The following is a 19,954-nucleotide window of genomic DNA, read 5'->3' on the forward strand; positions in this document are numbered from 1 at the left end:
GCTCACCTGCCTTCTATAATAAAGTATCTTTGTGGGTGAGGGAAGGAGCACTGGATGTTCTTCATCTCAACTTTAACAAGGCTTTCAGCACTGTCTCACACAATATTCTTGCACCCAGCTCAGGATGTTACAGCCCACATAGGGGGCAGAAAAACTGGCTGGATGTCCAGGCTCAGCACTGTGGGCTGGAAACATCCTCTAGGCCCTGGAGATGGCCACAGGAAGATACTCAAGTGGGAATTCCAGCCCACACCTGGGACTGGGACAGGATGGACAGGAGCCTGCTGAATTCAAGCAGGGGCAGGGCAGGGGCCTGACCAGCCAAGGAAGGCTGGGGGCTCAAATACCTCTGGGCCCTGGCAGGGGAAAAGGTGAGCAAGGCCAGCAGATGCCAGGCTGAGCTGGCACTGAACAGTTTGGGCCTGGACCCCAGCCTCCAGCAGGAAAGAATCCCACTCAGCCCAGCTCATCTCTCCTGTGTGATCTTTGGGGCTCCATTCCCCCCATACAAGGACTTGGCCAAGTTGGAGTTGAGTTGATCAGAGAGCCAAGACAATGTTATGGGGCTGGAGCACACACCTGGGAGGAAAGGTTCAGGGGCCAGGGCTTGTTCAGCCTGGAAAAGGGAAGGGGTTTAGGGGAGATCTCAGAGCAGCCACCCATTTCCTGCTAGGAAGTTATGTGGGAAATTCCAGCTTTCCACAGTAGCACACAGCAAGCAGACACAGAGTAGAAGCTAAAAGAAAGAGGTTTAAACTTTTTGAGGGCCACAAAAATGACCAGAGAGCTTTTCCTGAGAGCTGGGGTTTTTCAGCCTGGAGAACAGAAGTTTCCACAGAACCCTAGTTGTGCCTTTGAAGGGGAGGCTGTAAGGATGGAGACAGGTTTTTTGGCAGATTTTGTTGTGATAGGAAAAGGGGTAATGGTTTTAAACTGAAGGATGGTTGATTCAGATTAGATACAAGAGGTTTTTTTAACACTGAAGGTGGAAAACACTGGCACAGATTGCCCAGAGAAAGGGTGGATGCCCTATCCCTGGAAACATTCAAGCTCTGAGCAATGTGATCTAGCTGAAGATGTCCCTACTCATTGCAGCTGAGGGTTGGACTGGATGGCCTTTGAGGTCCCCTTCAAGCCAAACCATTCTGTGACACTGTTTTTTCAGTTTGGAGCCAGTCAAGCATTGGATGAGGCTTCCCAGAACAGTTGTGCAGTCCACAGCCTTAGAGGTCTTCAAAAGAAAGCACACTGGACAAACACTGGACAAACACGGTTCTAAGTAACACAGGAATTGCACAGCCAGCAGTGAAGCGAGTTCCTGGGTCCCCACAGCACTGACCCTGTGACACAGAATGCAAGGACAGCAGGAGGTGGCTGAAGAGCAGCAGCACCCCCTGCTCCAGATCCAGCTGCTGTTCTCTAGTTCCATCCTTCTGGGGACTGTATAAAGAACAAAAAATACAGTATTTTATGCTTGGAAAACACTACTTCTCTGAAGGAATCCTGTGACTCAACCAGCAATGACATGACAGGATCCAAAGACACAAAAATCGAGCCCTGAGAAGATGGCTCTGAGAGCAAGTTTTTCCCAAGAAAACTACTGGCCCTGGCTAACCCAGAAGAGGACAGGGAAAGGACAAGAAGAGTATTACAACTTCTGTTCACACACCAGGTTTCTCAGGGAGAAACTAGCCCAGGTGTTCTCACCTTCTTCAGCTGGTACAAAACAGGTCTGAGAACAGGAAAGAGTTGTTCAACAGCTGTGCTGCATGAACACATGGTGCAGGACTCACTAAAAAAAATCAAGACACTGCAGTAGCTAATTCCTTAAGTTGTTTATTTATCATTGAAGAAACACACAGCAGCAAGTTCTGTGTTGGCTTCAGTGTGACCAGATCGTTCCTTGTTGTTACTGCACCCCAGCTTTGAAGTCAACACAGCCATTACTACAAATCACTTTTGGAAAGGGAAAGAATTGACCCTGAAGACAAAGAATTGGGGGGAAAGTTGAACAATTTCTCCAAAACCACACATTTTAAATATGACAATATTTATAAATCCTTGAAAGGCATGAATTATCCAGTAATGGAAAAAGCAATTGTGATACTGGCAACAGAAAGTACATAGCCATATGCTTACCAAAACACTGAAATTGTAAATGCTGCAAGTTTGATTTGTAGACTGCAGCAGTGTGTACATTACTGGAACAATGACTGCAAAGTGGCCTCAGAGGCATTATGGATTCAAGTAAATCTACAGAAAATATCCCAGTGTAGCTAATTCACAATGTTTATTGTATTCAATTCAAATTTTAACAACATACTGAATTTAGATAGTGATAAAATATCTCAGAAACCGCCTGCCCTCCAAGATACCTATGTAAAAGAGGGCTATTCTAGTTTATGGCTAATTTCTTTTAGCTCTGCTTTTTCAATAATTCCACCGTGTGAACAGAGCTGTTTTCAAAGGCATGTCCTGTGACAATAATATCCCATTCCAAACTAAGAAAGACTAAAAATAAAAAGGGCAGCCTGTTTTGTGGTGCGAGAGAGAAGCTGTACTGAAAACAGCTGTTGGGCTTGCTTCTTTTTATTTTAGCAACAAATGACCCATGAAATAAGCATCATTTGAAATTTCAAAAACTGGCATTCAATTTCCAACCTTCTGCTGTGAGTTTTGTGCATGATCAATCTATATGAGTAAGTAATTCATGCTTTCATGTTACCTCAAAACATTGGTTAAAGAATTCCAATTCAGAATGTTTATAAGCACAAATATAATCTGTGGATTCGATCAAATCAAAGCTAAAACATTGGTTAAACTCTGTGATTCCCACTTAACGTCGTACGGTGGTCCACCCTTCTTCATCTGTCTCGTTTTTAGTGCGGCGTACAGGCTCACGCTCCTTCTCTGTTTTCCAGGATCCTTTCTCCTTTTCCCCATCCCTTTCCCGCTCTTTGGAAGCTGCTGAGGGAGCAGAAGCTGGAGGAGCAGCAGGAGCAGGGGCTGACCGCCGCACCGGTTCCCGTTCCTCCCCGCGCTCTTCCCTCCTGTCATCAGCGCGTCGCCACGAGCTCGCTACGGCGCAGGAAGAAAGAAAAACAACTCAGTCGTGTTCCAGCAGCAGCAGCAAGAGTTCAAACAAACAGCCTCGACCCTGGCAGTGGGATTTACTGATCCTCAGCCCTGCCAACAGGGCATACAATGACAAGGGCCAAATACACGTTTTCATTTCATAGGGAAGTGACAGCAGAACTACTCAAACCGTTTCTCAGGTTTGGGATTGTGGTGAGCAAGCCCAGTGTCATCTTTCAAACACAGTACCTGCAATAAGAATGTTCTATTGATGTACATGGCTTTATGGTGCAAAAATATATTCTTGTATTAGCAGAATTAAAATCATGAAAGCATCTCCTTAGAAATAACTGAACCCTGAAAACAGAAAAATCCTGACTTAAAAACATCTGTGGAAAATGTTTAGGTGTTTGCTGTTATTAAAAGACAGGAAATTGCTCTTCAGCCTACTGGAACCAGAGGTAAAATGATACTGAATTACATGACTCCACTGGTAACAGCATCCACCACCCTTTATTGTATGAAAAACTGCTCATTTCCACCAAAAGGGATGCCAAGAGTTCTACCCCAGCTGTGTCTGAACCAAGCTGTGGCAGATGTCAAGAAGTCAAATCCCAAAACTTCTTGATACATTAAAAAAAAAATCTCCACACTGAGAACACTCTTTCTGTCAGCAGCACTCCTGTGTTTGATCCCATGCTCTGTTCCAGCCTGCTCCCCAAGTGCAGAAACACCCATATTTGGGGCAGAGACAAAATGAGATTCTCAAGGTAAGAATGCCACAACTGGAAGATGTGATAATCCCCCCAGGCTAAATGGATTTGCTGTTACTGTATTTTTAGAACATAGCAAAGGATTAATAAATATCCAAAATTAATACCATTAATAGTGTGATACACTCATTCAGAAATATTTCCATCACATTTTAATGTGTTTAAGGAAATTACTTTCTGGGAAGTCTGTCTTGATAAACTAAACACAAGGACTACATACACCCAGAACACAATCCTACAAGAAGTGCATATTTGAAATGTTATCCTCCTGCTGTAGATGGGAAATGCTACTAAGATGGAAAAGAACACAACTACAAGTATTTAAGATTCCCTGAAGAATTCTCAATTATGCCAAAGGTGCTTTTTATTATTTTGTTTATGGAAAGGCAGTTTAAATCCAGGCTGAAAATATAACCTATTCCCATGTGACCCCCTCCCAGCAGTGTCAGGAAGAGGGAGGCTCTGTGTTGGATGTAGGAGTTTAGGGACACTGAAAGGAACCTACGCTCTTCCCGCTCGGATCGGAGGGGTGGCCCTCTCCTGAGGGGCGGCTCCCTGTCATCACCACGTCGGTCTCTCATGTCACGACCACCTCTGTCCCACTCCTCACGACGACTTGAATCTCTCCAGCTCGATGTTTCCTCAGCTGGCCCTCTCCTCCAACCGCCGTCATCCCTTTGGCCGTGCAAAACATAAAACTAAATGTTAAGATTTTTACCTTTGCTATGCAAAGGAGCAGTAATAAATCACAACATGGATATTTACAGGCCCAGTGGGTGGCTATTTAACATATTTCCAAAACTGGGTTTGTTTTTCTGGAGCCTAAAATGGAATTCTCTTGATAACAGGTTTAAAAGAAAAATTTAAAAGCATTTTATGCATCTTGGAATTCCTCCTGTAAACAGATAACATCATCCTAAAAATAACAAACCAAAAAGGCCCCGAAATGCCCCTATATCCATTTGCTGTCCTAAAGTGCTTAGTTTCACAAATCAACCCTTGTTCTTTTCACTCAGAAATTCCACATTATTTCTGCATCAGCAGGGCCCTTTTGTTTCTTAGCAGAAACATTCTAGAAGTACTTAAACAGAGAAGTCAGACCTGGGACGCCTGAAACGATCGTCTCGATCAAAATCTCTCTCCCTGTCGAATTCCCGCTCCTTCTCACTTTCATCCCGATCTTTGTCTCGATCCCATTCACGGTCTGCTGAAGGTCTGGAGTCTCGGGGAGGGCCCCAGCTGTCCTCACGAGCCTTCTCTCGTTCTCTCCACCCCCCTGTAAGAAAGAAACACAGTCAAAGGAGTTTGTGACTGACCTCTGATCTCTCTTGTAGACAAAGAACCCTTTACTTCCGTCCCAGAAACTGGCTCTTCAAGTTCTGAAGTCTGAAGATCCAACTCAAGATGTTTGTAAGAAGTTTGCACATGGGAGCCACAGAGCTCTGAGCAAACTGCTAAATGTAAAGCCAGTAATGCACACCTCATGTCGGGTGTCCAGCAGAGCTGGCTGCACCCTGCAGTTTTCAGCCACAAACCACAAGGATCGGTGCAAAACAAGTGCAAGAAGAAACAAAGAGCGTAGCTCAGACAGCAGATTCCTTTGTAAAACTCCACAAGTAAGGAGATTTTAAGCAAGAAGATTTTTAAGGAACTTATTGCTTTTTAAAGCACTACTTTAAAATGGGACTTTTGTTACCATCCACTTAACAGTGCACTCTGCAATACTGCTCAGTTATTTATGAATGGGAGTTCTTTATGTAGCCTGCTTTGCCTTTATATAGCAAAAACTGGAGTGCAAGTTTTGATACATTATTAGTTTAGATTCTAAAGGATTGGATTACAGAATTAGTGCCTATGAAAATTGACATGGTGCCTGGCAATACGTAAGTGAAAAGAACTTACGTACTGTTCCTGTAGAACCAGAAATCAAAATCATATCTAACATTCAAATGTCATCAACAGCTCTGAAAAGAATCAGCAACAGCTCTAGACACCATCAGTGACACTTAAGAATAGAAATAAACAATACAATAGGAAAATTCAGATTTTAAGAGACCTCAGAAGGTCATCTCTAAGCAGGACTTTCAGGAAGGGTTAAAAACAAAAAAGGAATGTTAAAAACATTATCTCTGTACACACAGAAAGGGCTTATCAAAACCAGACCCACTTGAATGAGGTATCAAAATCCTCCTTTAGAAGGAGATTAACTTCAGACACATGGAAGGGGTAGGGAAAGAGTCCAAGGTGTGCTAATCTAGTGAGAATGCTCCCAGCAGAGCACTCAACTTGCACACAGGGAAGTGACCAATGTTAAGTGTGTGACTATCACGTATTTTCCTCATAAGCAATTTTTTTTAATTCAACCAAATTGAAAGGTTCAATTATACCAAGTAGAGGAATGTCCACATTAACCAAATTAATCTAGATGTTTTCTGAGCAGATTCTCCCACCTGTGGCACCAAGTATGTTACATCTGCTATCTATGAGGATAGATACACACGCTTTGGAGGGAGGATTATTATGTTACTGTGTTTTACCTGGTTTACCAAACGGTCTCCAAGGACCTGGCCTTGAGTCTTCACTTCCACGCCACGGGCCCCTGTCATCATCTCTTCTGGAGAGCCTGTCATCGTCCGCGTTCCGCCAGGGTCCCCTGTCGTCATCCCGCCGGGGCCCTCTGTCGTCATCCAGCCCACGCCGGGGCCCCCTGTCATCATCTGCAGCGCGCCAGCTGCCCCTGTCGTCATCCAGCCCGCGCCTGGGGGGCCTGTCCTCATCCAGAGCCCGGCGGGGCGGCCGGTCGTCATCCAGCCCGCGCCGGGGCCCTCTGTCGTCATCCGCCGCGCGCCAGCTGCCTCTGTCGTCGTCCAAGCCGCGCCGAGGGGGCCTGTCGTCATCCAGGGCACGTCTGGGTGGTCTGTCATCATCCAGGGCACGTCTGGGGGGCCTGTCATCATCCAGGGCACGTCTGGGGGGCCTGTCATCATCCAGGGCACGTCTGGGGGGCCTGTCATCATCCAGGGCACGTCTGGGGGGCCTGTCGTCATCCAGGGCACGTCTGGGACCCCTGTCATCGTCTGCAGCTCGCCAGCTTCCTCTGTCATCATCCAAACCACGCCGGGGTGGCCTGTCCTCATCCAAGCCACGTCTGGGGGGCCTGTCCTCTTCCCCTTCTCGCCTTGGAGGCCTGTCCTCGTCCCCTTCCCGCCTAGGTGGCCTGTCCTCTGCTGATTCTGGAGGACGCTCCTTCTCATCTGCAGGAGCACGCCTGGGCAGATCATCCCCTCGCCGAGGCAGATCATCCCCGCGTCGGAAAGGTCTCTCATCGTCTCTTGGATCTCCTCGACGCCAGTCTCTGTAAAACCACAGGGAACGAGTGAAAAGCGGAAGGTGACACTCAGGAAAGCTTTACCTCAACAGCATCAAACCCCTCTAAGCCATTTCTGACCGCACCCACTTGGTGAGTGCTTCCAAACACGGTGTGCAGTTTCAAAATGCACCTTTTAATGCCTTTTGTTGCTACAGGAAATCGGTAGGTCACTGTCCCTGCAGCTTCAGTAAAGACTGAGCAGTTCATCATCTCCTTCAAAACTACAGTTTGGACAGTCCCCTGTTGGTTATCTGCTGCAACATCACAGAGAAGAGGGCTGGCTTCTACACCAAGCCTAATTTGGCAAACTTGACCTAAGTCTGAAAGAATCAATACTGAAAAACCCCACAACCATCAATTAACTCTCCAAGCACGTGGCAGCCCTACACACCGTTAAGTCTGCCTACAGGATTTTACACATACATTTAGACCATAAACGCTGTTTTTGTCACCGAGTTAATTTCTTTATTTCAGGAAATTAACCTTCCTCAGCAATAAAAAAAAAAAAAGACACAAGAAAGAGAACATCACAGGAATGTATTGGTACCTGCTTCTTGGCAGGAGAAGAGAGGCTGCACTGGGGGTCGCATCTCATTAATTTTAAAAATATAAAACCCAATCCAAAACACAACAAAAAGAACACCCCAAGGTTCAGAAATCCACTAGGCTACTAAATAAAATGTTAAAAAAAAAACAAACAACAGCAATGATTTGCTCCAAAACAGCAGATGTAGGAGTTGAAGAGGTGAGAATAAAGAGACAACAGTTGGTGACAGCTCAGAGTCTCAAGAATTTTGAGGAATTGCAAGCAGTGCATTTCCTGGGTTTGGAAGAATAAGGGAAAATGCAATTATCATAGATCTGTGAGGTAAAAATCAAGATATGAAGATTGTTAATTTCCAGTTAGACTCAAATTGGATAATCTTCCCCTTTGAAAAATTTGATTATTTTACCATAAAAGACATGTACAAGAATGGCTATAATGTTTATCAGATGAAAAAATACTTAATTCACTCAGATACTGTCTCAGGGTCTTAGAATTTTTAAATCTAATTTTAAACTACTGCTTTTAAACTACCTCTAATCTATCTCTAGTAAAATTGAAAGAGAAATGACTAAGACAAGCTGTATCACTCTCTGTGGAAAAAAATCCATTGAAGCATACAAATAAGTGCATTAAACACTTCACAAAATCACAGAATGGTCTGGGTTGAAGGGAACTTGAAGATCATCTCATTCCACCCCTTGCCATGGGCAGCAACACCTTCCACTATCCCAGGTTGCTCCAAGGCCTGTCCAAACTGGCCTGGAACACTTCCAGGGATGGGGCATCACAACTTATGCAATATGTGAGTAGTGAAAGGCTCCACCCAGCAGTTTCATCCAATTGTTAAGAGTCTGCAGTTCATGAGAAAATGGATCACTAAAAGCAACACAGCTTTTAAGGAAAGATGGAATTCTATTTTGTTTATAAAGAGATCACACCCTTCTAAAACACTTTAAGAAATTACTAGAGAGAGAAAGAGTCAATAAATTTGCTTCCACTGGAGACAGAGTAAGCAGTAATGGATTTAAATTGCTGTACTAGAAATTAGGGTTAGACACTTACAAAAATCCATCTACCTCCAAGGCTAATTAAGCAATAAAACATACTGCCAATTGGAATCAGCAGTGTTATCTCCATCAGCACAGGCTTTTAAGAACAACTAGATGTACTCCATCAGAAATATTTTTAGCTACAGTTCATCCTGACATGGAGCAGAAAAACAGACAAATGTTAAAAATCTTGTTTTCTACAACTGTATAAACAGTTTTCATTATTGGTGAACATCTCCAAAAGAGATGTAAACAAGTGTGGATTTCTTTTAATTTTGAAAGTTCAAAGTACATTCATAATATTCTTCCTTCAGAAATCTATTCCTCCCTGTTCAACAGTTCTTCAGAACTTTGTTTAATTTATGGCATGTGTTCTCTGCTCTGTGACTTGCTCTGGAACTTGCGTAGTTACTGTCAGTTTTCTAAATGGAAAATCTCAGAATTTCATCATCCAGGAACACTGCATTTGTTTGTCATCCTTCCCCATTCTGTATTTACAGAACTGACACCAATGTTTGAATGGGAGAGGAACTGTTAATTTAAAAAGGAATCCAAGGAAGCAAGTTGTTTATCACACACAGAAGGTGTCTGCTTGCCTTCACGTATCTAAGCCAAATAAACTAGGAATGTTATCTGAGCATGGTTCCAAGATAAAACCACTCTCTCGTTATGAGATCCTTACAAAGCAACTTTTTAAGAGAAGGTAATTTTCAGAGATTTAAAGAGATATTGCTCAGTGCAGCAGCAACAAAATGGGAGCCTCCATAGTTTGATCCCAATATAACTGGGGCTTAGTAACCCCTGATTACCTCTCCACTGGTGCTCGACGCCATTCCGATTCTGGCTCACCACCTCTTCTCCAGGAGCTTTCGGACTCCCTGTCACCCCAACGAGACTCCTGCGTGTCAAGAGAAATTAGGAACATTCTCTTTGAATTCTTTAAGATTTTCAACATATAATTTACCCTTGAGCATGTTATGTCATTAAAAACTCACTTGTCACACTGCAGAACACTGAACTATCAGGAGTTTGAGTAACTCAAGTACAGTTTTAACCGACTTTATTGTTTCTGCTGCAGTTCAAACAAAAACATGGTTCCCCTTGTGCCACATACTTTACCAGCAGGGTAGGATATATGCAAATACACAACAGAGTTTACAAGAAGTGTATGAACAATTGAACAACAGCTACAGTCAGCCACAGCCACTACCTGTTGATGCAAAAGAGATGTTCTAACAGTTTCCCTTTTCCTGGGGCTTATGACAACAGGAATGAACTTAAGTAATTATTTGCTTTTGTGCTTTCTGATCTCATCAGGAAATGTAACTGAATACACTGAAATCTCTCTGTGGCAAGAACTATTTTGTTCCTAATACCTCAGTGCACAGAAGAGGTGAGGTACTAGCGAAAACAGGTTGCAGGGCAAAGCAATAATCAATCTGTATTTTTTAAAAATAGAATGTGTCTCTCCATTGCCAGAAAAAACATTTAAACAGATTTTTACGCCTTAATTCCACCACATGGAACTAGTTAGCTAAATCATCCAAAATACCTGATTTCACAGAATCACACAACCTCTTTCTAGGAAGAGTATTTCAGTCTTAAACCCCTCTTTGAAAAGTCTTTTTATGTGTCAATATGGCTTAACCAAGATCTTGCATATCCCCTACTCTGTCTCCTTAAATTCTTTTGAAATTACCCCAAATAACAACGGTGAGCAAAGAATCCCAAAACTGCAAATGGAATTTCTGGAGTGGTAAAGGTATCTCTCTCTCAGAACCTGAGCCAGCTTTTCCACATCATTAAGTGTCCACAGATAGGAGACCTCTTATGTGAAAAATACCCATCATGATTATTTACTTGACAGACTATCAAAACAATTTATACAAGCTGATAACTTATCTTCATGGTGTTACTTAATGAAATATGTACTAAACAAAGAGAAAGGCTGTGGGGGATGAAACTTAAAACTAGTTCTCTTGAATTGTAAGTTCTGAAAGAGTGGGAGTGTAGAAGGCTTATGTTACATTCTTTTAAACCACTAAACATTTCCAACTAACTTGTTGTTTTGTTTCCTGTTGGATTGGGATAGTGAATTCTCCCAATCCAAGTTTTATTTGTAAACAGGAAATTGCACACACCTCTTGGTTTTATGTTATTGCATATTTCTTATATAATACAAAACTATGCTTTTATGTTTAATCTGTGAGGGATTTTCCTTCAATATCTACTTGAATTTCTGACTTTTGCATGAGTCACTGCACTTGCTTCCAAGTTTTCCTTCTTTTCGTATTAAAGAAAATGTTGTCCAATATTCATGTTAGTCTTTATTAACTTAGTTTATAAATGGCTTGAAGATCTTGGTTTCCAAGTAGTTTCTTTATTTCATTGCTAAACTAGAGATTCCAGATCCTGACAGTGAGCTGAAACTAAGTGACAGTAATTTAACTATCAAATTAGCTGCTCACATTTTAACTTAATAAATAAATAAACAAAAATACCTATGACTCTGTAATGCTACCACCTTCTTTCAAATAATCTACAGAAGAAGGAGTAGTCAAAGAAACCTGCAGGTATTACCCACCTTCCTTGAAAATGGGTCATCCAGACCTCTCCTTTCCTCTTCCCGACGGCGCTCTCTTTCCTCTATCTCCATTTCTCTTTGACGTTTTTTCTTCTCCAGTTCCTCCAGTTTTTTGACTCTCTCCTGGTACTCCCGCTGCTCCTGCTCGCGTTTCTCGCGCTCAATGCGCTCCTTCTCCTCACGCTCTGCACCGTTGGAAACACAGAGAACTAATTACCAACACAAATTCCATTACTTTGCTGTATCCACAGAAGGGTTACACAATACAATCTCTCCCCTTGGACTCGATAAAAAATAAACATTTAAAAATATAAGCATTTCATATGATGTGTTTAGCTAACCACAGAAGCTGTTTTCTGCAAGTCTTCTAACTCAAAAGCAATAGGAAAAGGCCCCTGGTACATCCATTAATGAGACATCTTGAACAGCTAGCAAGAAAGAACACGTTCCAATACCTGTATGCTAATTCAATGTACAGACCATAACTGTAGTGACTAAAGTATCAGTAATTACCTCAAACATGGTAGAGGATCCCTTCCTTAGAAAAGGTCAAACAAAAAAATCAGCTAAGTGTCAGAAATTTAATATTCATGACTGCTTCAGTTTTGTTCTTTAAATACTGCATTATGATGAACTCTGATACATAAAAGCTTCATCTTCCAATTGACAAACAGGGCAGAAATTCATCCTGCGGTTTGCCAACCACCTCTTCTCCTCTAAAGCCCTGAAACAGGCTATTAGGGCTATCAGACAAAACAATTCACAAAGAAAGGTGTGTGAGTCGCTTACACTTTTGGAGTTCTTGATCTGACACCAGTGTTCCCTTTCTTTTCTCTTTAAGACATGCACAAACAAACGGCCAGAACTCCAATTATAGGCTAAAATTAAAGACTCATTTTTTCATTTGCCTCCCTTATTTTATCTCCTCCTTCACTCATGTCTAGCAGCTACAAAGCTTTACCTTCCTGTCTATGCTGCACAGGTAAGCAAGGAAGGTACAACAACTGGAAGTCGAGAAGACTTCCTCCAAACTCATCAAACAGGAAAACCAGACATTAGCTCTGCTACAAAATGGAATGCAAAGGATGAAATAGTGACATTCTCAATCACACCTTTAAGCAGCTGCTCTTCCCGTAGCCTTTGCTCCTCCTCCTCCTTCTCCCTGTAGTAAGTGATGCGCCTCTCCTCTTTGCGCTGCTTCTTGCGCTCCTCCAGACGGTTCCGCCTCTCCTCTGCCAACCGTTCCTGGAACTGCTTGAGTTTATCCTGAAATACCAACAGTACACCTCAGAACACCACAGCTGTAATCTCTAAGAGCTGGGCATTTAACACAAACTGCTAAATAAAGCTACACAGAAACATCAACAAACTGCAGCACATTAATTTTGCTCCACTGAAATACGACTTGTTCACCATTTCAGTCTCTTCTGCAATTAATTCTGTGTTAGACAATATCCTCCCACATAGAAGAAAGACAATCAAATATCATGCACAGTATTAGTCCTTTATCTGCTTTTTCAGAAAAGGAATTGCCTAAATATTAAGTTATCTGTAGCTAAAACATATTACCCAAAATTATCCCTGTCATATGCAGTTACTAATTTATATTACATAACATAAAAGCTCTTCTGCTTTCTTTTTGGTGAAGCCAGCTTTTACTGTAACATAGCCAAATACTCAAAGCTATAAACAGGCAGATACAGCTGCCTGCCTACATGACACCCAGTGATCCCTTACTAATAGCTGTACTGAAATACTGAAATAAACAATTTACCCCTCTTAAATTTTCCATACAAGCTACTCCAGAAACCGTCAAAAATTTTAAGTGATACTACCTTGGGACAAGTATTAGAAATTTAATTTAAGAATCAAAGCAGAAAATGAGCAATTCCATAGTTCTGAACCATTTCAAATACTAATTTGTTTCTAGTTTCCTGAAGAATCCCTGGGTCAGTTTTAGTTCCTCACTTTAGGAGCATACTTTGTTAGCAATGCCAAATCTCGTGTACCTCGTAAACTGTTCGTCGTGATGCTTTGAGCCTGGCTTCAAATAAATCTCTATCCTCCAACATCCTGGAGAGTCTGCTCTTGTGCTCAAGGGCTTTCTCACGCTCCAGCTGCAGGGTGGTGATCTGAAAACAGAAAATATACAAAGTATGATTTTACTATACATTCGGATTCAATCTACACCAGCCATTAGAAGGAGAAATTTTCTCTTCCCCTTTCAGAGCAAAGACAGAAGAAACTGCTGTGCACTAAAACAGTGAAATCACAAAGCTAACATTTCAATCTTTTTTTCTTTTTTGGAAAGAGCTGGGAGAAAAAAAAACCCAAACAGTGCAAAACCCACTATTTTTTATGCATTGCTAATGCACTTTATCAACTGAACAAAAAATTCTTACCCTTTCTTCTTCCTGTTGCTCCCACAGCTCCATATCACGCACTCTTTGTTCCTCATAGGCAGTCTTTATTAAAGGAATTTCTTCCAAGCGCTTCGCTCTTTCAAAGTAGTCAATCTGGGTAAAGATAACACATCTTTAACACACACATAAACCCCTGATTCCTGGAGACTTCTCCAATACATCTGATGTTATGGTGAAATAGCAACAACCACACTGGACCATCCAAAGTCAACCTAATCAAGAACCTGCCTCTACCACTGGCAACTAAGTGCACTGCCAGGCAAGGATGCAGGAATGGAGACGGGCACATCACCATTCTCTCTCAGCATCATCCATTTTCAGATCCCAGCATTTTCGGTGTTGGAAGTATTTTTATATTTTGAACATCAGTAGATTTCCTCTCTTTTCATTCTGAACCCAAAGCTTTTTATATACAACCATGTACTTTGGAAAGAACTCCTGTGTGTCTGTGGCTCACAGCATGAAGATCCAATTTCTACCTACAAACAGCTCTGAACATGGCTCCTGCTGGCTTTATTTGATGCTTCTCACTCCACTACCCCTTGCAGGCAGAGCAAAGACAACTGCTCCCATCATCAGCTCTTACAACAGGTACACTCTTACAGACTGGCACCACATCCTCTCTCTACAAATTTGTCAGAGGGGTACTATTTTACAAAAGACATTTCTCCCACAGAAGCCAATCTGCATCATTGATAATTCTTGTTGGCCTCCTGTCAAAATTCCAGCTCAGCTGCATCCTTTTAGACATAAAGAGACCAGAACTGCAGACAGTGCTCAAAATGCAGAAGAATCAAGTTCTCACTGCTGGCAAAGAATGTTAAGTTTGAAGCCCATTGTTTAATATGCAAAGCCAAAGACTGAGGGATTCTTTTCCCTGCTTTCCCTATATAAAGTTTTAAAATAAATCTAACCAGAACATAATTCAAAGACTTTCTTTTGTCACACTACTAAGTTGGCGTTTTTTGAGAAGAACTTTGTAAAAAGCTTTTTTTTGAAATCCAGCTTAGCTACACCCATCAGCTCTATCTTAGTCATGTTTGCTTTGACAGCTTTAGAGAACTCTAAGAGGAAGCCTTTGCAAACATTCCTTTTATAGGAGCTGTGCTGACTTTTCCAGGTAGATTATATTCACTCAGGTGATTACTAATTGTATTGTTAATGTGTTTTCTGCTCCTCTGTCCAGTATAAGCAACAGCTTTACATGCCTGCAGTGTCAAAGATCCTCACTGGAACCTTTCTAACTAACCTGCCATTTCTTACTTGCCCTTTTTCTTCAATCCAGCTGTCACCAACTGTACCATAGAACCTCTGTTTCATTCCTGAATGCAGCAGGAAGTCCTGGATGAATTTCATCTTGCCCAGGTCATGTGTTTCTATTTAATATGACACATTTCTCACACTTTTATAGCTACCCTTTCAGACAGACCCTTTTCTGCCATCTAGGAGGACTCTAGCAGTGGAGTTTCCTCTCTTCCAGTGAGGACTAACACCATTAATTAATTTTGATGCTCCATATTAGTCCCTCCTTCTTTGAACATTTAACGCATTCCAAACATTCTTTAATTATAAGACTTCCCAACTAAGACTCAGTTCACATCCAGCTTAAGTGTCCTTTTTCAAATCAACTCCATTATTTAGAACAGATTTTTGCACAGAAACCAGAGACCCAATTGGTATATAACACATTCACCTTTCTTCAATTTCAGACAGTAACATTTTCAACACCAGTATTATATATGTGTGTATGCACATATCTGTATCAACACAGATCATAGTCACTAAAAAATTGTATGGACATTTTTACCCTTCCTACTTTGTACCTTTTTCTCCTGATTCTTCAGTCGCTCCTGAAGTTCCTTCTTTTCTTTTTCCAGCTGTTCCACTTGTTTAGCCATAATAAAGTCAGGATCCAATTCTTCAAGATCCTACAACCAAGTAAAGTTATCAATATAAAAACGAGAAAAAACTCCCACAAAAGGCAGTCTTTATCTCCCCAGGTAAAAAAGATCTTATTCAGAACTAAAGTTTACTTACATTGTCTCATTTTTAAGAGAGACTGTTTGTAAGACCAGTTGCAGTGCAAATCCACAAAATTCAGGTAACCCAGCAATGTAACACTGAAAGCATAACAAAATAACTTCCCACTGTAACAAATAAATCCTCTACCTCAATATCAATATCTTTAAATGCTTTGGCTCCCAGTTCAGTCTTCTTAATCTGCTCCAAGCGCTCCCGAACAGTTTTCTTTTTGATCTGCTCATGCTCCTGCAGGATCCGCTCCTTCTCCCTCTCCTTTGCCTCCTGGCGCAGCCTCTCTTCCTCGGCTTTCCGGACTTTTTGCAATTCTGCTTCCCGTTGTTCCAGCTCCTCCTTTTCACGCTGGATGTTCAAACTTTCCAGGCGCTCCTTTCTCTCCTCTATGGTTTGACGGCGCGCAAGGATACGCTGATGCTCCTTCCTGGAATTTTTCAGGAAGGCGGTGACTGCCAGCTGATGTTGTTCTTCCTTCTCTTGCTGGATTTAATTTAAGAATAAGACAATGATGTAAACAGTCCCTCTTAAAAAGGCAGTAAGCAAAGCAAATGATTCTCAAGGAAAATGCAAAGTTAATTCTATTCTCCAAACTTGCCAACCAAATGTAAATACAGTTGAAGTTGAAAATCTAGTCACATATCCAAGTGGCATCTGAGGCAGCACAAACTGCCCAGAATCATGTGCACATGGAGGAAGTTGTCTCTAAAAGACAGTATTCTTCAACATGGTTTGGGTACAAAAATATTGTACACCCAGATGTTACTGATATTGAAATCTTTAACTGCAATTGGCCAGTCTTGTTTGTCTCTGTATGTGTTTGCAAGCATATCATCATATGTACTGTATTTCACCAAAGCTGCTTTGTTCTTTTAAAGTTTTGTTATTTTCCAAACACTAATAGAAGAAAAAAGTATCCTGACACAAAACACAATCTGTGAGACGATTAAAAAATAAGTCAATTTAAACATTGTATTTAAAACCATTTTCATTACCTTATAAAAAACACTAGGCTTCTAGACACTAGAAACATGAACTGTTCTTTAAGCAGTTTTCCCACCCCCCAGCATTTCCCAGAGCACCCCCACAGTTCTCTGTGGACATTGATGCTGTACACATGAGGAGGTGTCACTGTGCCAGCTCAGGCCCATTTCCAGGAGTCCAGCCAAACACTGCAGCCCAAATCAGCTCCCCACACTCCCCCAGCCATGCTACCCCTGAAATGTGAGCACCCGCAGGGATATTTTTAGCAACCTGTCACTTCTAGGGCATTCAGCAAAAACACTGAAACATCCGTACTTTGCTGCAGATCTGCACACATTTAAAGCTAAATGGAGGTGCCAGAAACACAAAAATAAAAAGCTTTAGACAAATTTAACGATTTTGTGAATTATTAGAAATGTGGCATATTAAAAGCTTTTAAACCCTTGACAAAAGTGGAAAGTTTTGACCTGTACAATAAAGGAAAATAGGGTATCAACTTGTTCTGTAGCTTCTCTAACCACACAGATTGATATTAACTTTGATACTGTTCTCCAATTTTACGAGTGTAATGACCACTGATGAGTTAAATGAGGAGGATTTATGTCTTATACAATTACTAACTGTACTAACATGTCAAGTGCAAGACTCACTGCCATTTCTATCCATGGATGTATACTTAAAGCACATTTTTTCTTTCAAATTGACAATCCAATACCAATCACTAATCAAATCTTTTTAAGAGAAAACCTATACAGAAGTAAAACTGCTAATGTATGTTCAAGCTAACATAAGGAAGTGAGCATTAGATGTCAGTTCTACTTTCTGCATTTAGATTTTAATAATATTACTTAATATTTCAACCTGTAGAGAATCTAACATGGACATGTTGCTATCAGCCCTTTTTCCCTATGGAACAAATATCTGACGTGTTAGCTATGAAATCCTTCATAAACCTAAAACAAATGAAAAAATTACCACTGATATAGTAAAAAAGTGAAGGTTTAACTTGCCACGACCAAAGCATGCTGGAAATCTGAGACTGATTTACACCTTGCTGCTACAGAGCTCTGCAAAACCTGAAATGTGAGTTTGACCTTGAAACCAAGAGCCCCAGAGGAGGAAAAGAGACAAGTCAGCTCCTGAGCTGCGGGATGTTTTATTCTATAAAGCTACATTCCAGCTTTTTCACAACAGCAGTTTCTCCAGGAAGAATAAATGAAGCAGGCTCTTGGATTTTCAAAAATGCATGCAAAATTATAAACAAATTCTAGTTCTGTAGGCTCATTTATGGGACAGTTACTATTTATTATATCCTAAACCTGGTATTTGCAAGACTGGAAACTTGAAACTCAGGCCTCTTGTGTACATTTTGCCGTGTTTTAGTTATGCCCAGAAACTAACTAGTTGAGTGCTTTTAAGAATGACTTCTTAAAAAGAAAAGTGACTACCACTAAGCTGAAAAAAACAGAATGTAAAACATACATCTAATCTGAGAAAACACATTCATTAAAATATGAGCTTTGTCAACATTCTCATAAGACTTTAAATGACTTACCATTAAGTGAGGAGGCTTAATAACTGCAAGAGCCTTAGCCAGAGCTGAGGACATGGCAGTCAGTTGGTTTCTGATCTGCTCAGAAGGCATGCTCTGCAGCTGAGGGCCCAGTGGAGCATCCTCTCTAGTACAGTAATTCAAATCCGAACCAAAACTCAGTGTCCTGGTTGTGTGATCAAGGCGAACCTTTGCAAAAACAGAAAAAAAGGAAGAAAAATGATTGTATTTTTATTGAACCATTTTCTCTGTTGCTTTGCCTATGGTCACCATGAGTCAACAGGGGCTCTAAGCAGAAATTACTTGAAAAAAAGTTTTGCTATACCACTGTATGAGAAATGCCAAATTAGTATGAGAAAAATAGCACTGTCAATGAAGATCTTTTTTATTTCTATGGTTCAGACAAAAAACAAACCCCAACAACAAAAACAAAGGCAGTGGAAGAGGCCGAACTTTCAGTAATTCAATGAAATGAGCACTGAAATACAAATCACTCTTGCCTCTTCCATGAGCCCAGATATCACTTCACACCAAGTCTTTCTACAGCATTCACCTGTAAGTCACAATGCCTGGCTGCATCCACAATACAACGCTCCAGCTGGAAAGCATCCACAAAAGGAACCAGGGTACACAGACGAGCAAACTCAATGCTTTGATAAATCTGGGCCACCTGAATGTGAACAGAAACTTTAGGTATTTTTCCTCAATAAAAAGAAATCAGAAGTTGTTGTATAGGCCTTGAAGTTAACTTGCTAAATTGTCAACAAATGAATATATACGTACTAATGTGTATATATATACATATGCAAATACTATATATATATGCATGCAAATACTGTTTGAGGATTTTATTTCTGTACTGTATTCAGATTAAACCCCATTCCTGAATAGCTGCTTTGTATGAAGGAGACTGGCAGCAGTAACTACATCCAGCTATGCTGCTAATTAGCCTTCAACTATTTCTTTAGCACACCAGAAATAACGCTGCTCATCACTGGTAACGAAAGCAGGTCAATGAAATGTGCGTTTTATAAAAAACTTAGATACAAATTAAAAGAAAAAAAAAAAAAACCAAAAACCAAAATTAAATACTCCCCTCCCCAACCTTACTCCAAAGTTTTAAGAAACTTGGCACATAATGGAGAAAATCTAGACAAGAGACTACACCACTGTACCCCACTATCAAGTAGAGCTACTACAGCTGTATTTAAATGATGCAAACTGAAGATACAGGTTACATCTTAGAAATACATATTTGAAAATCAGTCTTCTACTTGATAGAAGGAAAAATTATTTCAGCATTAAAGTTTCCAACTTAATCTTCCTCCAAAGCACATTCTAACTTAGGAACATACATTATCTTTACTCATACCTGCTGCAGAAGGCGAAGGATGGTGTTGTTTTGCAGGTGAGGAATGTACAGCTGCAGTTCAGGCTCCTTTTCAGCTTGGTCCTTCACCCAGTTCAGAACCTATCAAAAGTCTGAAAAGTTACTCTATCTGCGTTGACCTGTACAAACTTCACCATTAAAGTAACATTTCTGGTTTACAGCTCTTAAAACAA

General features: G+C 41.0%; 1 protein-coding gene and 1 non-coding gene across 2 annotated transcripts in view; both read right to left on the reverse strand.

Moving 5' to 3' along the window:
* Positions 1-1,816: 1,816 nt before the first annotated feature.
* Positions 1,817-19,954, reverse strand: part of EIF3A (eukaryotic translation initiation factor 3 subunit A) — a 28,396-nt gene continuing 10,258 nt past the window's right edge. Inside the window, exons 9-22 of the mRNA XM_058841129.1 lie at positions 19,764-19,862; positions 18,945-19,061; positions 18,395-18,580; positions 15,991-16,338; positions 15,645-15,749; positions 13,801-13,914; positions 13,408-13,530; positions 12,511-12,664; positions 11,399-11,583; positions 9,624-9,712; positions 6,386-7,203; positions 4,950-5,124; positions 4,354-4,523; positions 1,817-3,078 (exon numbers count right to left, since the gene is read on the reverse strand). Coding sequence (XP_058697112.1) covers positions 2,837-3,078; positions 4,354-4,523; positions 4,950-5,124; positions 6,386-7,203; positions 9,624-9,712; positions 11,399-11,583; positions 12,511-12,664; positions 13,408-13,530; positions 13,801-13,914; positions 15,645-15,749; positions 15,991-16,338; positions 18,395-18,580; positions 18,945-19,061; positions 19,764-19,862 — 2,925 coding nt within the window. The 3' untranslated portion in view covers positions 1,817-2,836. The remainder of the gene's footprint in view (positions 3,079-4,353; positions 4,524-4,949; positions 5,125-6,385; positions 7,204-9,623; positions 9,713-11,398; positions 11,584-12,510; positions 12,665-13,407; positions 13,531-13,800; positions 13,915-15,644; positions 15,750-15,990; positions 16,339-18,394; positions 18,581-18,944; positions 19,062-19,763; positions 19,863-19,954) is intronic.
* LOC131580681 (small nucleolar RNA SNORA19) lies at positions 19,286-19,418 on the reverse strand. The gene has a single exon (XR_009277934.1). It is a non-coding gene; the product is annotated as a small nucleolar RNA SNORA19 (small nucleolar RNA).

The sequence above is a fragment of the Poecile atricapillus genome, chromosome 6 (genome assembly GCF_030490865.1).
Source record: "Poecile atricapillus isolate bPoeAtr1 chromosome 6, bPoeAtr1.hap1, whole genome shotgun sequence".
Lineage (NCBI taxonomy): Eukaryota > Metazoa > Chordata > Aves > Passeriformes > Paridae > Poecile > Poecile atricapillus.